General features: G+C 35.1%; 1 protein-coding gene across 1 annotated transcript in view; it reads right to left on the bottom strand.

Moving 5' to 3' along the window:
- LOC113225382 (somatomedin-B and thrombospondin type-1 domain-containing protein-like) overlaps positions 1 to 21,024 on the bottom strand; it is a 152,768-nt gene that overhangs the window by 26,803 nt on the left and 104,941 nt on the right. Inside the window, exons 2-3 of the mRNA XM_026457676.1 lie at positions 7,172 to 7,366; positions 3,047 to 3,170 (exon numbers count right to left, since the gene is read on the bottom strand). Of these exons, the coding sequence (XP_026313461.1) occupies positions 3,047 to 3,170; positions 7,172 to 7,366 (319 nt within the window). The remainder of the gene's footprint in view (positions 1 to 3,046; positions 3,171 to 7,171; positions 7,367 to 21,024) is intronic.

The raw sequence follows: 21,024 nt of genomic DNA, 5'->3' as shown, positions 1-21,024 counted from the left end.
GAAACATAATTTACAAAGTGAAACCAAAATGAAAAAAAGAAAATGAAAAATAGGCTGTATGGCATTATGCCAAAGCCGTTAAAACTGTACTTAAAAAAAAATTAAATACGAAATAAATGTGTTTATGAAGTGAAATTGATGAAATAGTACGTATTTAGCAATGGAAAAACGAATAGCAAAATTTGGAGATACCATCAGTATGATAGAATATGCCAAGGTCGGGAGATCAGACATGAAAAGTGAGTAAATTGTCAAAGTGCGACAAATAGCTTACAATAGCAAAATTTAAGTAATTTAGACACTAACATAATAGTAAACATTAGTTGGAACTCTTTCTGGAATCAGGAAAAGTAAGAACGTTTCTTCGAAAACGTATAATGAAAGAGATGAAGATGATAGAGGTCCGTAGTTTCACAAACAAATTTAACGACATTTCGTTTCTACTTCTGGTTATATACTCGATGACTGCTGTACAGTGTTACACTGTACAGTGGTATCACTGCAGCACTTCTATAAGCATTTAATTAGACAGCTCTTAAGCTTATAGCCGCTCACGCAATGCGCTCCTCCTACCGCAAAATGGCGCCTATTTGGTTTCGCAAACTAGAAAAGCATTCAGTTTAAATACAATTTTTTATAAATAAAAATTATTATTCTGCATTGCTAAATAAATACCCTCCGTACTACCAACAAAAACATCTCAAATAAAATGCCGTAATACACCGCAAATCCTGCACTAAAAAAGCACTAATAAAATTTTTGGTGTACTTGGATAAATATGATAATATTCCGTTTGAGTGGTTCTAACGTTTACCATGAAATTACACCTTAAAGTATAGTTTATAAACATTTATATTCAGGGTAAACTTAAAAAACGCTACTTACGGTATGTTTTCAATAAATAAACACCGAAATCACCAGCTCAAACAATAGCACACACCATTGTCGTGACGTATTTTTGAAGTTGTTTATTTTTTTAAATGACAGACCCAGGCATTAAAAACTTTATGATTTGCTAGAGTAATTACCGAAATAGCAATTAATATTAGTTCTAGATATCCGATAAATCGGTATAAAATCATCACCGGCACCTCTAGGTGTGGTATGCGTCTACGGCTGCATGTATCGCGTGAGCGGATAGTCGCTTAGCAGTGTATGTATGTTACGGTAATCCATGCGTATTATGATACACATCTACAGCAGCAATATTTATACCAACTTTTGAAAAAACAAAGCGCCTGACAATTTTATCCGACGAAACAAATTGCCCATCGCCCAATTCGCTGACCCATAATAAAATTCTGTCTACTGAGCATACTCAGGTATTTCTTCAGGTCGACCCTATTAAGATAGATTTAAGAGAGAGTAAGCTAGAACCAACAATGCATAGGTGCAAGCGAGAAAGTTGAATTGTCTTTGATATCTCGTCTTCTAATTAATATACTTCCTTTTTTCAATAAGAATAGCGTGTGAATCATTCGTGTGGTGTGTGGAAATGATCACTGTGATTATTGTCTGTGATTTTTGGAGTTTCTCATTAGTTAATATAGTGGTTAAATCGTTAGTGGATGAGGCATAACCCAGTCAAAACCATATTACGGCGTATATCTTCCTTTGAGAATAATCGCTTTTCAGACGTTCAGACTTTTAGTTCGCCAACAACGCTTAAATAAAATATCTTTATAATATGTACACGAAGTTCTGTCTTAATTAGACAGACTTTCTAATGAACTTCGTGTGCAGATATTTTAATGAAACATTGATACAAAATGTTTTATGCATCTATGTCAATCGTACTAAGTATGTCTGATATGTATTGTTTAGCTACAAGCACCCCTGAGGGCTTAGTCTTAACTATCTTTAACGGTGTCTCACTCAATATGTTCCCGCTGAGTTCATTGAATATAAAGAGACCAACAGTGTTATTTATTATACTAATTAAAAATCCCAACGTCTCACAACTACACATTCAAAGTAGATTCTTACGACAGTATATTGAAGTGTCTAGTTTGAATAACTTTGTTGGCTATTTGTATGGGTAACCCAGTAACCAAATGTGTAGACGCGAATTTTTTGTGTTCTAAAATTGTTATTCAGTTCGAGTTCTTAGGTTTTCGCGATTGTTACACATAGGTAATGAAACTATTTTTCCGGATATAAATCGCGTATATTTTTTTTTTCAAACAAACCAGAACGAAGAAGAAGACTGTACCACCTCAGTCAACCGTGACCATGGGACCTGTAAACGGCCCGAAACGTCGGTTTGTTTGAAAAAACAAATATACGCGATTTAAATCCGGAAAAATAATTTCATTTCCTATGTTATTCAGTTGTTCGCCCACATACACGCAAGCACGTGCGCGCGCACACGCACGCACCAACACGCACGCAAGCACGCACGCACGCACGATAGCCCGCACACGCACACACACACACACACACACACACACACACGCACACACACACACACACACACACACACACACACACACATACACAAAAAGAGAGAGAGAGAGAGAGAGAGAGAGAGGAAGAGGATAGATAGAGATAAACAGGGAAGGATAACACGTGCTCTCTCTCTCTCTCTCTCTCTCTCTCTCTCTCTCTCTCTCTCGCACACACACTAAAACATACCCTCTCATGCATACACTATCGCATACGCTAACTCGAAAGACATTCTCCCACATACCTACGCTCTCTCGTTATAAACTTCTTAACTACTTCTGCTCGCACGAAACTTACACACATCCTGGATCGTTAACACTTACTTTGCCAACTTTATGAATCTTTACCTTTTTTTTTTTATTTTATATCTTCATTTGCTTTAGCATCTACCTAATTTATTTTTTTCTTCTTTTCTATTGATGTTACACATTTGGAATAGTTAAGAGTAAATCGTTACAGGTGCCTCTGTATATTTTTGTCAAATATAAATACCAATATCACTTGAACTGTTGTTTCTCAAATAGACAATGAATAAATTATCGTGAACAAAGATCACCGGCTTAAACATAAACGGACCTTTTATAGATAGGTATATACTCACTCTCTATGTGAATTGGACTCAGGATCATCCGGATTACGTAGCCGAAGGTTCTTGCGGATATCCACGGTGTCGTTTGAATGCCGGCTCACGGACAGTCCACCCGGCAGGATCATTGCCGTCTCCTCTGTTTCACAAAAGATAAGTATTACCTTTTTAAAGTAATTAGTAGATTCAGGCGTTACTTTGCGGAAGTCCATGTTAATAAAAATGGAAGTAAATTTATTTGCTACTTCGTCAACCCATTGAAGGTTAAATTGTGCAAAATAGTTGCGCTTGTGTTGAATAATTTTTTTCATGCAGTTAACAATATTCTGTCAATATTCGCTCTGTAGACTATATAATAAGCACAGTCCGGTAAGCGATATATTTTGGCAGTCGCTGAACAATTTTCGTAATAGTATTATGTCTAACCTTAATTAATTTTATTTATTTTTTCTGTTTAACTAATAATGCCGAGACCCTTGTTCGCTTGTATTTACTATTACTTTTTTGTTTGTATTTTACTTTTCTCTTTTTTTTTAAACTGGATTAAATAGCTTTTTTTTTAAGTTCTAATTTATCTACATTCATGTTGTTTTTGTAAGCTGTGTTTACTTGTAATTGGTTGTGCAATTAGATAAAATCTTCTATACCTACATTTAATTTTAGTAAGTAACATTGTAATAACTGTAAGTGAACCAAAAAATTAAAAAAAAAAATATTCAACAGAAGCGCATGATTTAACCTTCACCGGGTTCGCGAAGTGGCAAATTAATTTCCCAAGGAGCACACTTTATACGCCTTAAAAGTGTTATATCTATAAACATTCTTAATATGGTATAGATATAGATAATAGTTCTCTATAAATGGTTTTAGAAAAAAGAAGTTGTTCTTATAGACTTATTTCACTCAAGTCCAAATTTTTTCACCTTCTTAATACCAAACAACTTAATTAAGTGTAATCTCTCTTAAGATTTAGTCTTATAGTCCTTATTTTAAGTTCATCTGTAGAACAACTGATTATTTTTAGTAAAATTGTTCAATACACATCCAGTAAAGTCTATTAATACTCTAAAAACTAGTGTTCTTAAGTTTATTCTAGATATATTTAATTTATAGACATTCTGTAATGTTTTTACTTATTGACAAACACGTTATAGCGCGTCTTCAGTAGATAATATTTAAAAAAATACTACAATTAGGGTTTTTACTCTATTGGACGTTGTAAGAGTTCATGCAAAATGGATATAGTAAAGAATATTAAAAGATCTAGTGGAGGTGGTGAACCTTGGATATTAAGTCACATCATTCGATACAATCAGCGTTGCCAATGCCAATTGTGCAAAATCTCCAAAAAAAATCCCCACTACTCGAATTTTCATTATTTATTACAAATACATCGCTTAAAAATATAATAAAGAATTAAAAAACTCAAAATGTAATAATCTATTACGTTTGTTGTGAATGTAACCAGAATGTAAAAAGTAAAACTAATTGTAAAATTAGATGACCTTAAATCGTTTATTTATTTTAATAATAATAACGTACATACTCAACATAGCCCACACTAGGGAAACCCTGTGTTGCGGGTGCCATTGACACACACGTAGACAACCACAAATTACACCCAAACTCACGAGAGAAATAAATGTATGCCATACAAATATTTCTCCCGACCCGGGAATCGAACCTGGGACCTCTGCATGGTAACCGTTCGGCCACGGAGGCAGTTATATTAATTATAATATTAATTAGATTCAACATTAATCAACAATCATTTTTCTTTGCCTTACAAAATTAAGTAAATTGATTATTTGTTGTGCATTTGGTGACACTATGTTAACGTTAGAAATAATCAATGAGTTTCGACCTATATTTCATATTTAAAGTTAACGAGTAGTAAGTTGTTAGGTGGAAGTACCAACTGCTCGGCTTTGTTTATCAATAGCTGATTTCGTTTTTCTTCATACCAAGGAACGGCCTAAGCGGGAGAAAGAATCGTAAACTCAACACGCACCGACTGATAGTATATACTGGTAATATAGTCCATCACAGTGTTTCTAACAGTAACGATCAAACTGGCGATGCATCAGCAATTGATAGATTAAACAAAATGATAAAATGTCCCCACAAAATCCCCAATCTAGTTGAAACTCCCCACAACCGGATGTGTAATAGGATGTGTGCTCGTCCATGTTCTCGTCCATAGAGCTCGAGTTGTATTATTTCTTTCCCCATCTGATTCGGTGTCGGTTTCCGGAATTTTATGTATTTCTTCAACTTCTTGCCTAAATTTATCTTTATTTTGTTCAGTTCAGTCATCTTCGTTACGTTGATAGTATTAATGTTATGTTTTATGGAGTTGTTCCAGGTAAATACGGGCCTTCCTATTTTGAGTTGTGGTTAAATGAGCGAGACGCTGTATTTTAAAATGCATTTTGCCTATAATTTCTCCTACCTCTAGGAACGTAAAGGGTGATAGGATTTCTCTGTGCTTCTCTTCAATGGCGAGTCGATGGTACGTCGTCTAGTCTACTAATATTATTTATATATATTTTTAATTTGAAAACTAAATTGCTAATTATACGAGATAAAAATTAAGATTTTTTTTTTTCATATGAGCAGAGCAGAGCTCTTGTAATAATCTATTTGTTCACATTTATCATTTAGAATAATAATTTTAAATGTGGAATAAACAACCTGAGAGAGCTCAAGGGATCACGCCTAAGCATGTTTGTCATCCCAGCAAGCCCTTTGTTTATTCTTGTTTATTTCATGATAACATAAAAAGGCTAATTCTAAATAAATACAAACAATAATTAAATTAACACAGTATTAAATAAATGTATATATACCTCCTTAGATACATTTATGATTAATTTCTTCAAAGCCTTCTGAGATAACCTAAGGCCGAGTTTGCCCTAACAGCATGCTCCTACCATCGTTTATTAAGGCAAGTACTGCCACTTTATCTATTTCTGCCGCCAAGCAGTAATGTGAGTATTAGTGCGTTCCGCTTTTGAAGGATAAGGGTGCTGGTGAAATTACAGGCACATGGGACTTGTCAACTTATGTCCCAGGGTGACGGGCGCAGTGGCAGTGCCCCTCCGATCTTTGTGCTTTAAAGCTCTGAGAGGCTCTGCTACTGTTATTAACAGATGTGTCGCATACCACCAGGTGCACGACTTTTTTCGGCCCGTCACTTGGTATTATAAAAAGAAAGTGTAAATGAGTTAAACTAAAAAATGCTATTTTAAATGAGACCGAAAAAACCTATTAAATCTGTTTTTTCTCTCTCATTCACAGAAATAAGTACTTTTTTAAATCTTTCTTGATAGAATAAAATGTAAGTAAAATATTGATTGTAAATCGAACCTGTATTTTGCAAAAATGACAGAGATATAGGGTTACAGAAATTGTTTAATCCCTTTCATTGACTTACAAATAAATGGACGACGGGTCTAATACAAACACCACGAAAAAATGTCCCAAGTCAACCTATTTAAACGTAGTGACATGTAAAGGAATATGAAAAAGCTAAAACGTTGAATTTAAATTGTAATGTCATCGCAGTACTGTCTAATTTTGCTTGCTTCGCTGTCAGTCGAACAAACGAAGACTAAAGCGTGAATGACGCTCTGTATACGATTTTAACGCCCTATAAGTTCGGACACTTTTTAGCGCGGACCCGACGTCCATATAATTGTAAGTCAATGATCCCTTTGCACAAAAAATGGAAATGTGTAAAATGGTTAAAGCATATGTAGTGAAATCAATTACAAATTTTGGTGTGGTGTTGTGTAAAGAAAGCATTTTGCGAACAAATCGTGTACAAGTTTTAAAGAACCACTACAGCATTTCATATTTTAAGTTGTTTAGGGTAAAAAAATGATGAAAGTGAAAAGAAAAGGAATAATTTATTTTAACTCTTTTATCACACCCGTATATTAATTCCTGGAATAGTTTGTCGTAATTATTGGCATTAATTTTATTTCTTTGTTTTAAAATAAATACCAACTGAACAACTACGCAAAAAAAAAATGTTCGCTTTTTACAATTCTGATTTTGAGGTTTTTTATTATCGAGTTTTTTCTGAAGACAGTTGCGATTCTACATTTTTTATTCTTTATGAGTAGTCAATCGTACCTCTTAAAGGCACATCGCTATCAGGAGAACAACCATGATGTTCCTGACAAGCTCTGCGCTGGACCAGAGAAGGGCAGTGCCGTCCACCATGCGCAGGCGCCTGGACCACGCGTCTGCTCCGCACCATGCTGCCTGATCCGCAGGACGTGTCGCAGTCTGACCATGGACCCCATGCTGATATTACGCAGTCGATCACTATTGGACAATAGAAAAGAGACGCATTAGAAAATTCAAATTTAATTTTGTTGCTGTGATGATAACCTCGTGAGAAAACCCGTGAGGCGGAGAATTAAAACTATACAAAGATATCTGACGTGGTCATACTCTCAACAAACAACTTGATACAAGCTCAAAATTGAATTGGTATGTGACGTCTTATACAAACAGGAGTGCGTTGATGTTAAGAACAAATAAATAAATATCTATAATAATAATAATAAATAAAATAATTATCTTTTGTTCTTTTTATTTCTTTTTCTTTAATATCGTGGTTACACTAACGATAAATACAAGTTAAAATCTAACGAAGACGACTGTAAATTGTGTGAATAAATAATTTTCGTTTTTTTCATTAGACAAAAATGCTATTTTAATTAGAGAATAGTTATTTGATATACAAGGCTGCAAAGTTGTTGTTTGGACGCGAGCGCTTGTATTGAAACCTGATCAAGCGACGGCCCCTAAGATTAACAAGAAATAGTATATAGAATCCCGAGTGTTGCGAGAGTTTCAAGGCACGTGACGCACAACAACTTTGCTGCCGAGCGAAACACACAACTTTTCACCTCACTACAGCGAGGAAAATGGTAGATGAAAGAAAAACAGTTGAACTATAACAAAATAATTTAATAAACAAAATTAGTTATCGTTGCCAATTTAATGTCAACAATAATAAAAATAAAATATACAAACGGATTTATATTACATAAATATTAAACAAATCGTGTAGTTGAACATGTCATGTTTTTGTTTTTCATCGAAATAAAAAGTTCAGTGTACCACAACCCATAATCAAGTTCGAATTTCAAAAACCTTTACCACGCTAGCGTGGAAACAATGCTTTTGCGCCCAGATTTCTAATGAGAAATAAAGCCTTTCCGAGCTAGTGAGGCGAAAAAGAAATTACAATTTTCCGATTACCTGATTGAGTTTTGTTTACAATAAAGAATAAAACGCGAATTGAATATTATCCTGACTACGGTAAAGCCGATGAAAACGTTACCCTTTTCAAACCTTTGTAAGCATGGAATTACTTCGCGATTCTGAGCTTTCTGTAACAGGAATTGGTATTATTACCGATTGCAGTGAAATTGCAAACTAATACCCAAGAAGAATGCTGTAGCACGTATTTCCAAATGCATTACGTGTACAATTGCATTGTATTTTGTCCCGAAGAAATTACAGACGTTAGTAGCGATAAAATTTAGTCTATATGTCCCTAAAGACAACAGGAAGCGACTCAAGAAAAGCTTTCTCCATCTCCAGACTTAGAATTATACGTTACGTGATGTTTTCTAAGAAAAGCAATGGAAACATTGGATGTACAATGTTTTGCACAATTGTAATGGACAATTTGTTCTGTAAGACACAAGACTTGTTATTGTGGGATAAGAGCTTTTGAATAGAGGACGACGAATGCTTGTACAGTCGTTTGCAATAAAATTTACACATTTAAATTATAAAACATTTTGCATAAATTGAAAAGTCTTTTTTGACAAGTATTATAATAAAAATTCAACAAAAATTTACGAAGATTTTTGTTGTCTTTGAACTTTTTTAGGTCAGTGCTTTTTATTGTAAAAAAAAAGGCCTTGACTAACGCCCTATAGCCCCTCACTCCAAACCAGCAAAAGACGAGCAGACATTGTTTGTACCACTGAACAGTTTCGAACTGCACACTCCCATGGATTCTTTTGCTTTCTTGGTAGCTTTTAGTATAATAAAATAAATCGCTCACTATGTATATATCCTATGAATAAGTTTCAATATAAGAAAACCATACAAGACTAGTTAAAAGGATTATACTACAATGATACCGAATATTTAGTATCTGTTGTTACGTAATATTAATAATAGTTAAGATGCTAACTAATATAATTAAGTATTCATGTTTTATTGTAATTTATTGTTATTGAATAAAATATGTTGAAAATACGTTGACTAACCATTATTCTTTAAGCACTGATTTGGATACCTAAGATACAAGTAAGCAATTTTACTTAGTTTAGGTATCACCTAGATTAACTTGCACTACTAAACTTAATTAAAGTTATGTAAGCATACAATAATATCACTATTTGCTATAGTCTGGCGCATATGTGTAAATATAAAATAAGGTTTTTTCACAAGATTCATGTATTTAAGTCAAAATTTATACAGAATAAATTTATCTTTATCCATTGACTTACAAATAAATGGACGACGGGTCTAATACAAAAACCAAGAAAAAAATGTCCCAAGTCAACCTATTTAAACGTAGTGACATGTAAAGGAATATGAAAAAGCTAAAACGTTGAATTTAAATTGTAATGTCATCGCAGTACTGTCTAATTTTGCTTGCTTCGCTGTCAGTCGAATAAAAGAAGACTAAAGCGTGAATGACGCTCTGTATACGATTTTAACGCCCTATAAGTTCGGACACTTTTTAGCGCGGACTCGACGTCCATATAATTGTAAGTCAATGTCTTTATCTTTAAAGTGGTAATCGACCTGCCTACCCGTAACAGTTGCAGTGCTTTCCCGTAACAGATTCGAGCATTAATTCGCAAATATCTGTCACCCAGAGACATAAGTTAACAAGTCTCATGTGCCTGTAACTTCACCAGCACCCTTACCCTTCAACCCTGAGCTCAGTAAAGTAAGCATTACTGCTTGGCGGCCTATATAGGTAAGGTGACAGTACGACTCTGGACGAACTCTATTACAAGGAACTTTTCTGCCACTAAATAGATGCATAATAACTACTTCCCTTTACCAAAGCTTGCATTTCCTTCTGAAGGGACAAGATGACTGATGAAAATTACGAGGAAAGTGAACTTTTTAAATTTTTTATGGTTCCAAGTATCAGGACGAAGAAGCCGTGTGCCTCATAGTAAGCGATACGCCTGTCGCCTTTCACCCAGAGACTTAAGTTGACAAGTCCCATGTGTCTGTAATTTCACCAGCGCCCTTAGGCCTCGTTTCCACTATTACAGACCGGCGAATTTGCCGGGTCGGTACAACTGCCGGAAATACTAGTGGCTGTACAATTTACACGAAGCTACTCACATTATACCCCTACCCGGCATCCTTTCCGGGTCCGGTCATTGTTGCCGGAGCGTTTGTCACTGCGGACCGCCGGCAGAATGCCCGGACCGGAGTAACGTGAACGAACTTGCTCAGTCTTGCTCCGGTATCCCTAACCCCCGCTTGCCCCACCTGTACTCCCCGCGTGTCTTTTTGGTGTTCATCCAAAGAGGATACTAGCTGTCATTCGAAAGTAATTGAAGAACTTTGACTCGTCATTTCTCAGTTGGCCCTTTAATGTTTCAAAAGTTCCTAGTGAAAATCTTTCCCGTAAAATAGCCTTCTAAGATACCATTACAACGGGAGGCTGCTGAGGTTCCTGGAGGAGCTTGGGTGGCACGAGTAGGACCCTGCACCCACCACACGCAAAATAGGCGCTTTGTCGTCGAGTTGCGGATATCAGCCCGTTGCACCAAGTACCAAGTACCATTACAACACCACAATTTCGTCGTCCATCATGCGCTGTGGTCTGAATTCCACTGAGGTGAGGACTTTAGTCTTCGGTTTTCCCGCAAAATCCCGCTTAATATGAACACCTAGTCCGACTGCCGGTTTCCCGGCAAATTCGCCGGTAGTAGTGGGAACGAGGCCTTACCCTTCCAAACCGAAACGCAGTAATGCTCGCATTACTGTATGGCGGCAGAAATAGGTAAGTTGGCAGTACTTCCGTGGACGAACTCTTTCACAAGGAGCTCTACTGCTACTAAACCTTGAGTAACATTGCAATAACAAAATAGAACCTCGCTGTCACAGAATAAAATCCAAATTACCTAATCAACCAGCCACTGCTCATTCTCATTATCGTTGGTCAGAGTTTTCTAGATTTGCATAGTCTCGGATTCTGAACGAATACGAATCTGATGAGTACGCATGCGCGCGGGATACATACTTCTTTAGCTCCCAATTGGGTTAGGCAAAAACTATCGTCCACCACTTTCCGTGATCTTGACTAACCTATCTTGATCACTTATATTAATCAATACTTTCATATGATTCCCTCTCATTATAATCATTACTGACACCTTTTTAAAAACATTCTCAAAAAATATTCCTAAAAATGCTTCCACCGTTGCTCTATACATATCTATTTCACCATTCTACTGTCATTTATCCGAATGACAGTCAAAAATCCGCTCTAGCCTTTGAGAATAAAGTCCAAAACCTACGTGACTGTGAAAACGTCTGGAAATTATAAAAGAAGTAACAAGTAAAGTTGTTTATTTAAGAAATGGACGGGATTTCTTTTTATCTAAGGCCAAATTAAATGGAATAAATTGGGTCCCCCGCGGCAGGGTGCCCAAAATAGTAGCTTTATATTTTTGTAACCTGGCCATACCACAGAATTTGAAAGAATTTCTTTTACTTATATCACGAACTTTATAAATACCATCAGTACGCTATACATCGGGTTGGAGAGGGCATAGTCCACCATGGCCCGATGCCGGTTAGGGATTTTATATATTTTTCAAGAGTTATGAACAAAGGTCCACAACTTCTGAAATTCGATATGCAAATTTTATCAAGATTTTTTGCTTGCCATTACCGTGAGATCTTGCTACTAAATATTCACAAATATACCTACGTACGTAATTTGGAAATTAAAGTCAAACCAACAACAGCTCTGTCACTAATCGCTTAAGTCACATTTTTAACGGACTTGAAAACCAGAAGAAGGTTTTCATTTCGACTGCATTTTATGTATCTTACGCAATTATTCCCATATTTGTGAACCGATTTCGTAGATTAATTTTTATTGGAAAGGGGATAGTTCAGTAGTGGGCCCATTCAGATTTGAAGAAAACATTCCACCTCTAAGGGTGGCAAATTAGAGGATCAATCCGGTTTATTGGATTGGAGATTTCAATAAAATTGGCAAATAGAATGAATGAATGAATGAACGAAATGAAATGTTTATTTGCGTTGAATAGGTTTACAAGATGGTACTTGTTACATTAAGGTTCATCTATTCCGAAAATATATATAGCATGCAAAATTTATAGTTCTAAGTATTCGTTTACACTGTAATATTTCTTAATAATAAAATATGTATACAATTCATTTGTAATTTTTTAACCGACTTCAAAAAAAGGAGGAGGTTCTCAATTCGACTGTGTGTGTTTTTTGTATGTATGTTACGCGATAACTCCGGTATTTGTGAACCGATTTTCATGATTATTTTTTGTTGGAAAGAGGGTACCTCCATAGTGGTCCCATTTAATTTTGACGCATGAAGATTCATTTTTATAAATAGCGCCTAAATTTTATTATAAGGAGCATTGACTTATAAGGAGTAATTATTTTAATGGTTGATTTTGCTATTCTTTAATTCAAAGCGTTTTTCTCTCTCCATATACTTTGGGTAGTGAGAACCGATTTTTATTATCTCCAGTGTCAAGTCCCGTATAGTGATGAACTAGGGGATGAATCCGGGTTTGCTCACTTTCCGGTAACCGATTTCAATAAAACTTGGTAATTATATGTAATTCCAAGTACTTTTGAGGTCGCTTTTTTAGATTTTAAATGTCAGATTTTTAATTTCATTTGGCAAACAAGATATAATACCAATAAAAAATCCGAAAAGCAAATTTTTGGGGTCGGTTGTTCTTTTAAAAAGTTGTAAAATTATTAACTAAACCTCATTAAGAATGATATTTTTAAGTTCACACAACTATTGATATTTATCACAATGTTTAATAGTATAATATTCGTAATTGGTCATCATTCTCCTTTGTATAGAATGTGTAGCGACTACAACTACATTCGAAATGATTTCGATATTTTCAGTGGTTCTTTATCCTCAGCTAAACGATGTGTACGTAACATTTATTCAAAAATCTAATTTAATTTATCATGTTTCTTTATTAGTTTGAGTAACTTTAACTTTAACTTTTTCTTAATAACCTTAAGTAACTTTTAATCTTTTTATTTTAGTTATAAACAGGAATTGGGCTAGCCGAGTCCAAATTAGTTCGTAAGAAGTAGTACATGAAAATGATATGCATGTTGTGCTTACATCTAGTAGGTTTCATTGTACTCGTATAGTAATTAAGCATGTTTTTATTTAAGACTGAAAGCATTGTAACCAGTTTTGTAAGCCAAATAAAAAAAAAAAAAAAAAAAAATTGTATGTTTGCGAAATAACTTTAATAGTTTATTATAATATAAATTTATTTATATATAATTTACTGTATTTAAAATACGTATTTTTATTAAATGCATCCGTGTAGCTACTTTTATAATAACTAAAGTTGTAGTTGTAATAACAAAATAATGACGAAATTGTACCTAACTAGTTGACACGTAGACTAACCAATAAAAAGATGTAACTTTAACAATTAAACTTAAACAGTTGATTTGTAAGTAGTTAATTACTTTTAGTTTTTTGTTTAATACTCAACCGCTCACGCGATACATGCAGCCGTAGACGCATACCACACCTAGAGGTGTGATGATGATTTTATACCGATTTATCGGATATCGAATTTATAACAGGTAAAAGAACTAATATTAATTGCTATTTCGGTAACTACTCTAGCAAACCATAAAATTTTTAATGCCTGGGGTCTGTCATTTAAAAAATAAACAACTTCAAAAATACATCACGACAATCGTGTGTGTTATTGTTTGGGCTGGTGATTTCGGTGTTTATTTATTGAAAACATAACGTAAGTAGCGTTTTTTAAGTTTACCCTTAAATGTTTATAAACTATACTTTAAGGAGTAATTTCATGGTAAACGTTAGAACCACTCAAACGGAATATTATCATATTTATCCAAGTACACCAAAAATTTCATTAGTGCTTTTTAAGTGCAGTATTTGCGGTGTATTACTGCATTTTATATGAGATGTTTTTGTTGGTAGTACGGAGGGTATTTATTTAGCAATGCAGAATAATAATTTTTGTTTATAAAAACTTGTATTTAAACTGAATCCTTTTCTATTTTGTGAAACCAAATAGCCGCCATTTTGCGGTAGGAGGAGCGCATCGCGTGAGCGGATAAGTATAAACGCGTGGGATAGAAAAGTGAAATGCATGTTGTAACAATTTACGAAAATTGTGTACTTTGAGAAACCCTTGCAATATAAAATTGCTAGGATTGCATTAGTCGATTAGTTAGCAATTATTTTTTTAATTTAAAAAAAACGCGTACTTATTACTATTATAATTATAGATAGAGAAGAGAATTGTAGCACCATTAACGAGTTTCGGCATTTAGCAAATAACTTTAAAGTTCTTAACAAAGGCAAGGTGAGATAGGGCGCTTAACGTTTGGTTTTGGGTTTTGAAGTTAGTTTTAGATACTGCCCTGGAGTTAATACTGTTTCTCTAGCACTCTATGTACAGTGAATGTCCTCGTTTTTGACCAGATACTTGGTTTAGTTCTCTGGCATATTACTATTATCAGCATTCTTATTATTATAACAAAACTACGCAAAAACAACCGGATTAGGAAAGAATACAGAGTAGAGACAGAAGTTTCTGACTTAGAGAAGCCAGGGGAATGTTGTAACAATTTAAAACATTTTTTAAGTATAAATGAAATAGCACAAAAACTCGAGCCACAATATTTACTGTATTGGCCACTTGTTTGTGTATGTTTTGTACGTTGTCCTAAATAAATAATACAAAAATCGAACAAAAAGAAAGTTTGTATAAACTTTTGAGATCGGGTTTTTTATAAAAAAAATATATATAATTGTGTCTATTATAATAAAATGTACCCATCACCCTGAGACATAAATTGACAACTCCCATGTGCCTGTAGCTTCTTCAGCACACTTACCCTTTAAAACCGGTACGCTGTAATGCTGATATTACTGCTTGGCGGCAGACATAATAAAACGTTCTTTACCACCCAAATAAGCACACGAAAGTGTTCCAAAATTTATTAAGTTAGTCTTCTGCCCTCTTAAACAAGGAGTTTTCATAAAAATCCTCTCGAATACTTTGAAAACCCTGTTCGTCCCGAAGCTTTCTAGCTCAGTGAGTTTCGATGCAAATTGCCAAGTAACTTCGAAGCTTATGAAGTAAATCAAATTGTTTCAGAAGGATGGCGTTCTATTGGTATATACTTGTTAGATTGAGTACTGATGATATTTGAAAGAGATTCGTATCTATATGCACCTAAATATAGTTAAACTTATGATCTTAGTTATAGGCAACTATATACCTACATTTTTCATTTTTTATTAAAGATAAGTTGCGCATTTGACCGCCATCTGACCTGATGGAAAGTGACGAAGAACTCACGATGGAGCATATATACCTTAATAATTCCTATTCACTCTCGCCTTGAAAAGGCCCAACTTATAACGTCCAGGGAATGAGTCTGCAGGCAAGGATTCCACTCCATAGGTGTTCGCATATAAATATGGAAGCGTAACGCTTCGTGCGCATCATTGGAATATCCACAACATAGGGGTGGAACCCAAGCCTACGTCTAGTCCCCCGGTGATAAAAAAGGGGAAGGCGGATTTGAATCGTGTAATTCCATCGAACACTCTTCGTGATATAATCCTGTAGAACACCGATAAGCAGGCAACTTTACGGCGATGTTCTCTGCAGCTTCGCATCTACTAATTCCGATTGTTAAAGAAGTTATGTCGTTCAGGGAACAAGACTGCAAGTAGGGAATTCCACTCCATAGCCATTCGCCCTATAAATGTGCTAGCATCATCATTTTAAACTTATTAAAATGATTAGCACTGTGACAGCTGTCAAAAACACAGTTGATGAATTTGTAAAAAATACATAATTATACTCTAGCCAAATTCGATGTAGAATGTTTAATAACAAAACGTTGCTAAGCAACCAATGATGGCATAGGAAAAGAACATTTTTTTCATTGCTCATTATTAAGGCTTGCGCTGCCCACGGCCTGCTCCTTAATTGGAATTTAAATAGGTAAGTAGGTAATTGGGTTATGTAGGAGTAATACTTACCTAGCCAATTGTTATAAAGTTTACAAATTACCTACTGATACATATGATTTAAGAATAAAAATAAGTGTTTGCATCCTATTAATATGTACAGCTAGATAACGGTAGATGAAAAGAAACAAAATTGTAAGATTTTATTTGATATCAATTTACCACATATTATATCATCCAGCATCTAGGTATTTCCAATTCTAAACTTGAATTACCACCAGAACTCGAATGTTTGCAATCTCTCCCTTCAAATCAAAAAGTCACTAGGGATGACACAGTTTTACATATAATTAATAACTGGTCATTTTTTAGTTAATTTTAGGTGATTTGAAACTTCTGTTGAATAATATTCATTATAAACAACACTTCAAGATTTAGTATTATCCATAATCTAGTTGAATTTCGAGGGAAAATATTGAAATTGTGGTAACTGTGAAACAGTCTAAGATGAAAACCCTAAAAATCATGTGTTTTTGTTTGTTGACATTTATTCTACATTGAATTTGGCTAGAGTATAGAGAGGCAGGGTCTTGACAAATCAGGGGGCCTAGGAAAATAAGCCATTTACAAAACGTGCATAGTAAAAAATATTATATAAATATGACCCGCTGCTTCTAGTAACTTAGCTAGCAATTTATTGGGTGAGTAACGACTCTAGATTAATTAAAATATTTACACCCCTTTATACTGCGGTCATAAATCATGATGTAGCTATACACTTCCAATTTACACACAAACATCAACGGCATTTTGCCACCACAACGGTCACTTGTGTCGAATACAATAGAAGTACATGTAAATCTGAAAAAATTGGATACAGAAAGAATGGCATGAGGTCTACGAAACAAAAGTTTAGGGACCCCTGTTTTAGACAAACGCACACCTTCGTCAACCACATTAGGTGCGATTATTGCCAAGTGTGTGATTGTTTTTATTGAAAAGAATCTACGTTCCATAGGATCTGTGATCACCACAGATCAATAAATACAGTGGAAGTGGTTAATTAGCGTCTGACGCGTGCCAACTACAGGTCTCGAAGGATCTATCTGAGCTCAGTTCGCCATTTTCGCTTTGTATGTATGGTTGTGTCATTATTTCGTGTAAATCGATTTTTTGGAAAAATGCTGCACCAACAATATTACCCGTGGTGGTATTTCATATCATCGAAAAGCAAAATTGAAAATTTTATAAATTTTCAATTTTCTGTTTATCGAAAATTTTTTTTTGTTATAAGAAACGAGACTAAAGCTTATACCCCTGCAATATAGTCGCTTCTTGTTTGGAGAACTAAATAACTCCAATTCGTCGTTGTTCTGCAACGAACCGCTAGACGGCAGCACATTGATTGAAATTTTCAATATATAAAACGGCGTATCTTGTAATAATATGTATTGATGGTATTGAACATTCATCGAGTATATAACCAGAAATAAAGACGAAATGTCATATAATTTGTTTGAAAACTATTCTGCCATATCATTACTGTGACATCTGCGCTCCGATTGGCTAGCCCGAGTTCGAAACAATTGACGGGTGTCGTCAATGGGTGTCTGTGTGAGCTTTGCTTTAATGGCGAAAATTGCAAAATTACATATTTAATATTTAATTGCCGATGAAATGTGATTCCGTTTGTTTTGTAATTAGATGTTTTGCTATTTTTCCCACACCACCGAATAGAACAGCACGGCATTATTAGAGATATTATCTTTATTACAATAAATACAGAATATTTTTTGGAATATACGGAGATGTACACACAGGTCAGTAGTTGGCCTGTCTATATTTCAGTGCAAACGAGAGTTGATATTTATAAGAGCTGTATCGCTAATTTGTTACCAGGAATATATGGCCCTTATTTCGTCTCTATTTCTGGCTATATGCTCGATGTGAACATTCAACGATATGCCAACGGGGTTAAGTTTAAATTATATTAACAATCCAGCATTTGTTATTTCTTTTACGACTACGACCAATCGATATTAAGATTTTGTAGTGTTTCAAATTAATTAAGAATGTGTGAGTTTTGGCGACATCGGTTCTCATAGTAATCGAGGCTTAAGGCATTCCCATTTTTTTTTTTCTCCCGTGGTGATGACTATAGACATACTACGTTTGAATAGCGAATTAACTGCAAGAAAAATCTCTGTGAAGATTGTTTTTGTTCGATACCACTGCATTCGATTGCAGCTGTAAATTTTCGTCAAGAAAAACGAGTCAGCAATTCGTACCATTGGTACAATAAAGGCAATAGCTTTAGTAGGAGTAGATCTCCACGTGAAAGAGTCCGTCAAGAGAAGTACTGTTACCTTACCTATTGCCGCCAAGCAGTAAGGGTACTGGTGAAATTACAGACATATGGGACTTGTCAACTTGTCTCAGGGTGTAGGGCGCAGTGGCAATACCCCTCAGACCTTTGCGATTTAAAGCTCTGAGTGGCACTGCAACTGCTATAGATAGGCGTGTCGCTTACCACCAGGCATATGACTTGTTCATCCCTTCATTTGGTATCATGAAAAAGGTCTTGGAAGTGTCATCGAAGAAGAGATAACTTTTGTCTTCTGGCTCATGCTAAGCCTGCCGTAGTAGTCCTAAGACACAGGGCTCTCCGAGTTTGGGCTCCTGTTCCCCATAAACATTACGTAGTGCGGCTAAAAATTCGTTGAAAACCAACAACAAAATAAAAGATCCGACAAACAAGCACATAGAAAAATTCGTGAGGTCCGCTGGTTCGTTCCGTGGCTTAGTTGGCATAGCGGCCGGATAATCCGGTTGGATCGAAGGATTTTTTTCTAGGTGTTCGATCTTTGTATTGATAATTTATTACGTAGTATTTAATTTTTTTTTACTATTTTACTGAGAATATAAACAAACATATTAATTATTATTTTATTTATTAATTTTTTTCTACTCTTGTACTTTAATATGTCAATTATATTTCATAAACCATATCACAAAGGCGTTCTCTTTGGTTCTGAACCAAAATTTTTTTGTCTATGGTACTCGCTACTGAATTTCAAAGGAAGGGGTTCCAATTTGAGGGGATTTGAGGGGACACTTCAATTTGAAGAACCAATGTGAGGGGTCAAATCAGAGACACTGCAACTGTTATGGATAGGCGTGTCGCTTATCATCAGGCCCACAACTTGTTCGTCCCGTCACTTAGTGTTATAAAAAGGTACATGTGACCATACTTCAAAAGAGCTTCTAGTACTGTAGGTAGTGTTGTAGGTAATCGCGATATAATTTCACCTGCATTTTTTCTAATAGTCGTTCAAGAGGCTGCCTGTTAGAACTATCTCGACTATATGCTTGGTTGAGTGCTTTTTCTATGTGCTATTTAGCGACAAAGAAAGATACTTACCCGTGACATTTTTATTTTAGAATATTTTGTCGTTTTGGTGTCTGTTTATTACTGTGCCTCTACCACGAGTTCACTGTGACAGCTGCCGCTAGCAACCGCGTAAATTACTTCTCAATTTTGTATGGCAAATTATACAGCGCCCCTAGCGGTTGCAAGAAGAAACAACATTTTCTATACAAACATTTCACGCAGACGCTAGCGATAACTGTCAATGTAATCTCTTGGTAGAGACACTGATCACAATTCACAGGTCGCTAGAATCCGAAAAAATCAAAGCCGTGATATCCATGCTTCCCTTTTCTCAGTAACAATGTAGACTTTTATACATAAAATACAAAGAAACTTTTTGAATTATTAAAGATAAAGAGAAAAAATACATGTAATTTTGTGTTACAACACAGATCAAATTGTATGTCATTTGAGTTTGGAAAAAAATCTTTCTTTGCGTTTAACTCTAAATATTCATTACGTGTATAAAGCGGATTTTCTATGAACAACGACTTCATTCTATTGATAACTGTTTATCTGGTAACTCGGTTACAGGGAGTGGCGGTTAATTTGAAACTAAATTCCTGTTTTCGGGTTTTCGTCAATCTATCCATGAGTATCCATGTTTCTTTTCGTTCTCGAACGCCAATCAGCAAACAACGCCACATAAGTGTCCTTTGGTAAACGATTTGGCAGATCATTTCCACAAATCCCTATTAAATGACCTCTCTGGTGGGGATCCTAAAGTTTAATTTCATTTTTACTATGTCATCGACCCAGTGTGGGTTTTGTTTTAAAAAGTGTAAAAGCTTCGACATTTTGTCAATGTCTGCGTAGCAAGTACTACGCCGGTTTTGTGGAATAAAAATAAATCAAACTTGAGGATCCCCACCAGTGGCGATTTGAGTAACATACCGGTCATTTATATAAATCAAATAAGACAGGCCCCAGAACTGAACCCTGAGGTACCCTAATACCAATTGTAGCTGTTATTGAATAGCGTTATTTATCAGAAGTAACTTTTTTTTTTGTTGTCTACCTTTAACTGGTTTAGCTGTCCACTGACAATGTTATGGTGTATTAGAATTGTTATGAACTTAATAATCGTATTAAGTTCTATTTTCAGTTCGGAAAACCGGAGTTACTGTCCCATATTTCCTAACAATATACCCTTTTCAACAACAGTTTCCTTCAAGTAGCAATAAATATCCAGTTCAAAAGATTTTCTCGGGTACAGCGCTCGACTTATGAGTGTTGACCTTCTTGTAGTTTATGTTAAGGGTTTAT

This window comes from Hyposmocoma kahamanoa, unplaced genomic scaffold (genome assembly GCF_003589595.1).
Source record: "Hyposmocoma kahamanoa isolate Upper Pololo Valley unplaced genomic scaffold, ASM358959v1 160, whole genome shotgun sequence".
Taxonomy (NCBI): Eukaryota; Metazoa; Arthropoda; class Insecta; order Lepidoptera; family Cosmopterigidae; genus Hyposmocoma; species Hyposmocoma kahamanoa.
Note: the sequence above shows the minus strand (reverse complement) of the source record. Positions and strands in the feature narration are given on the sequence as shown.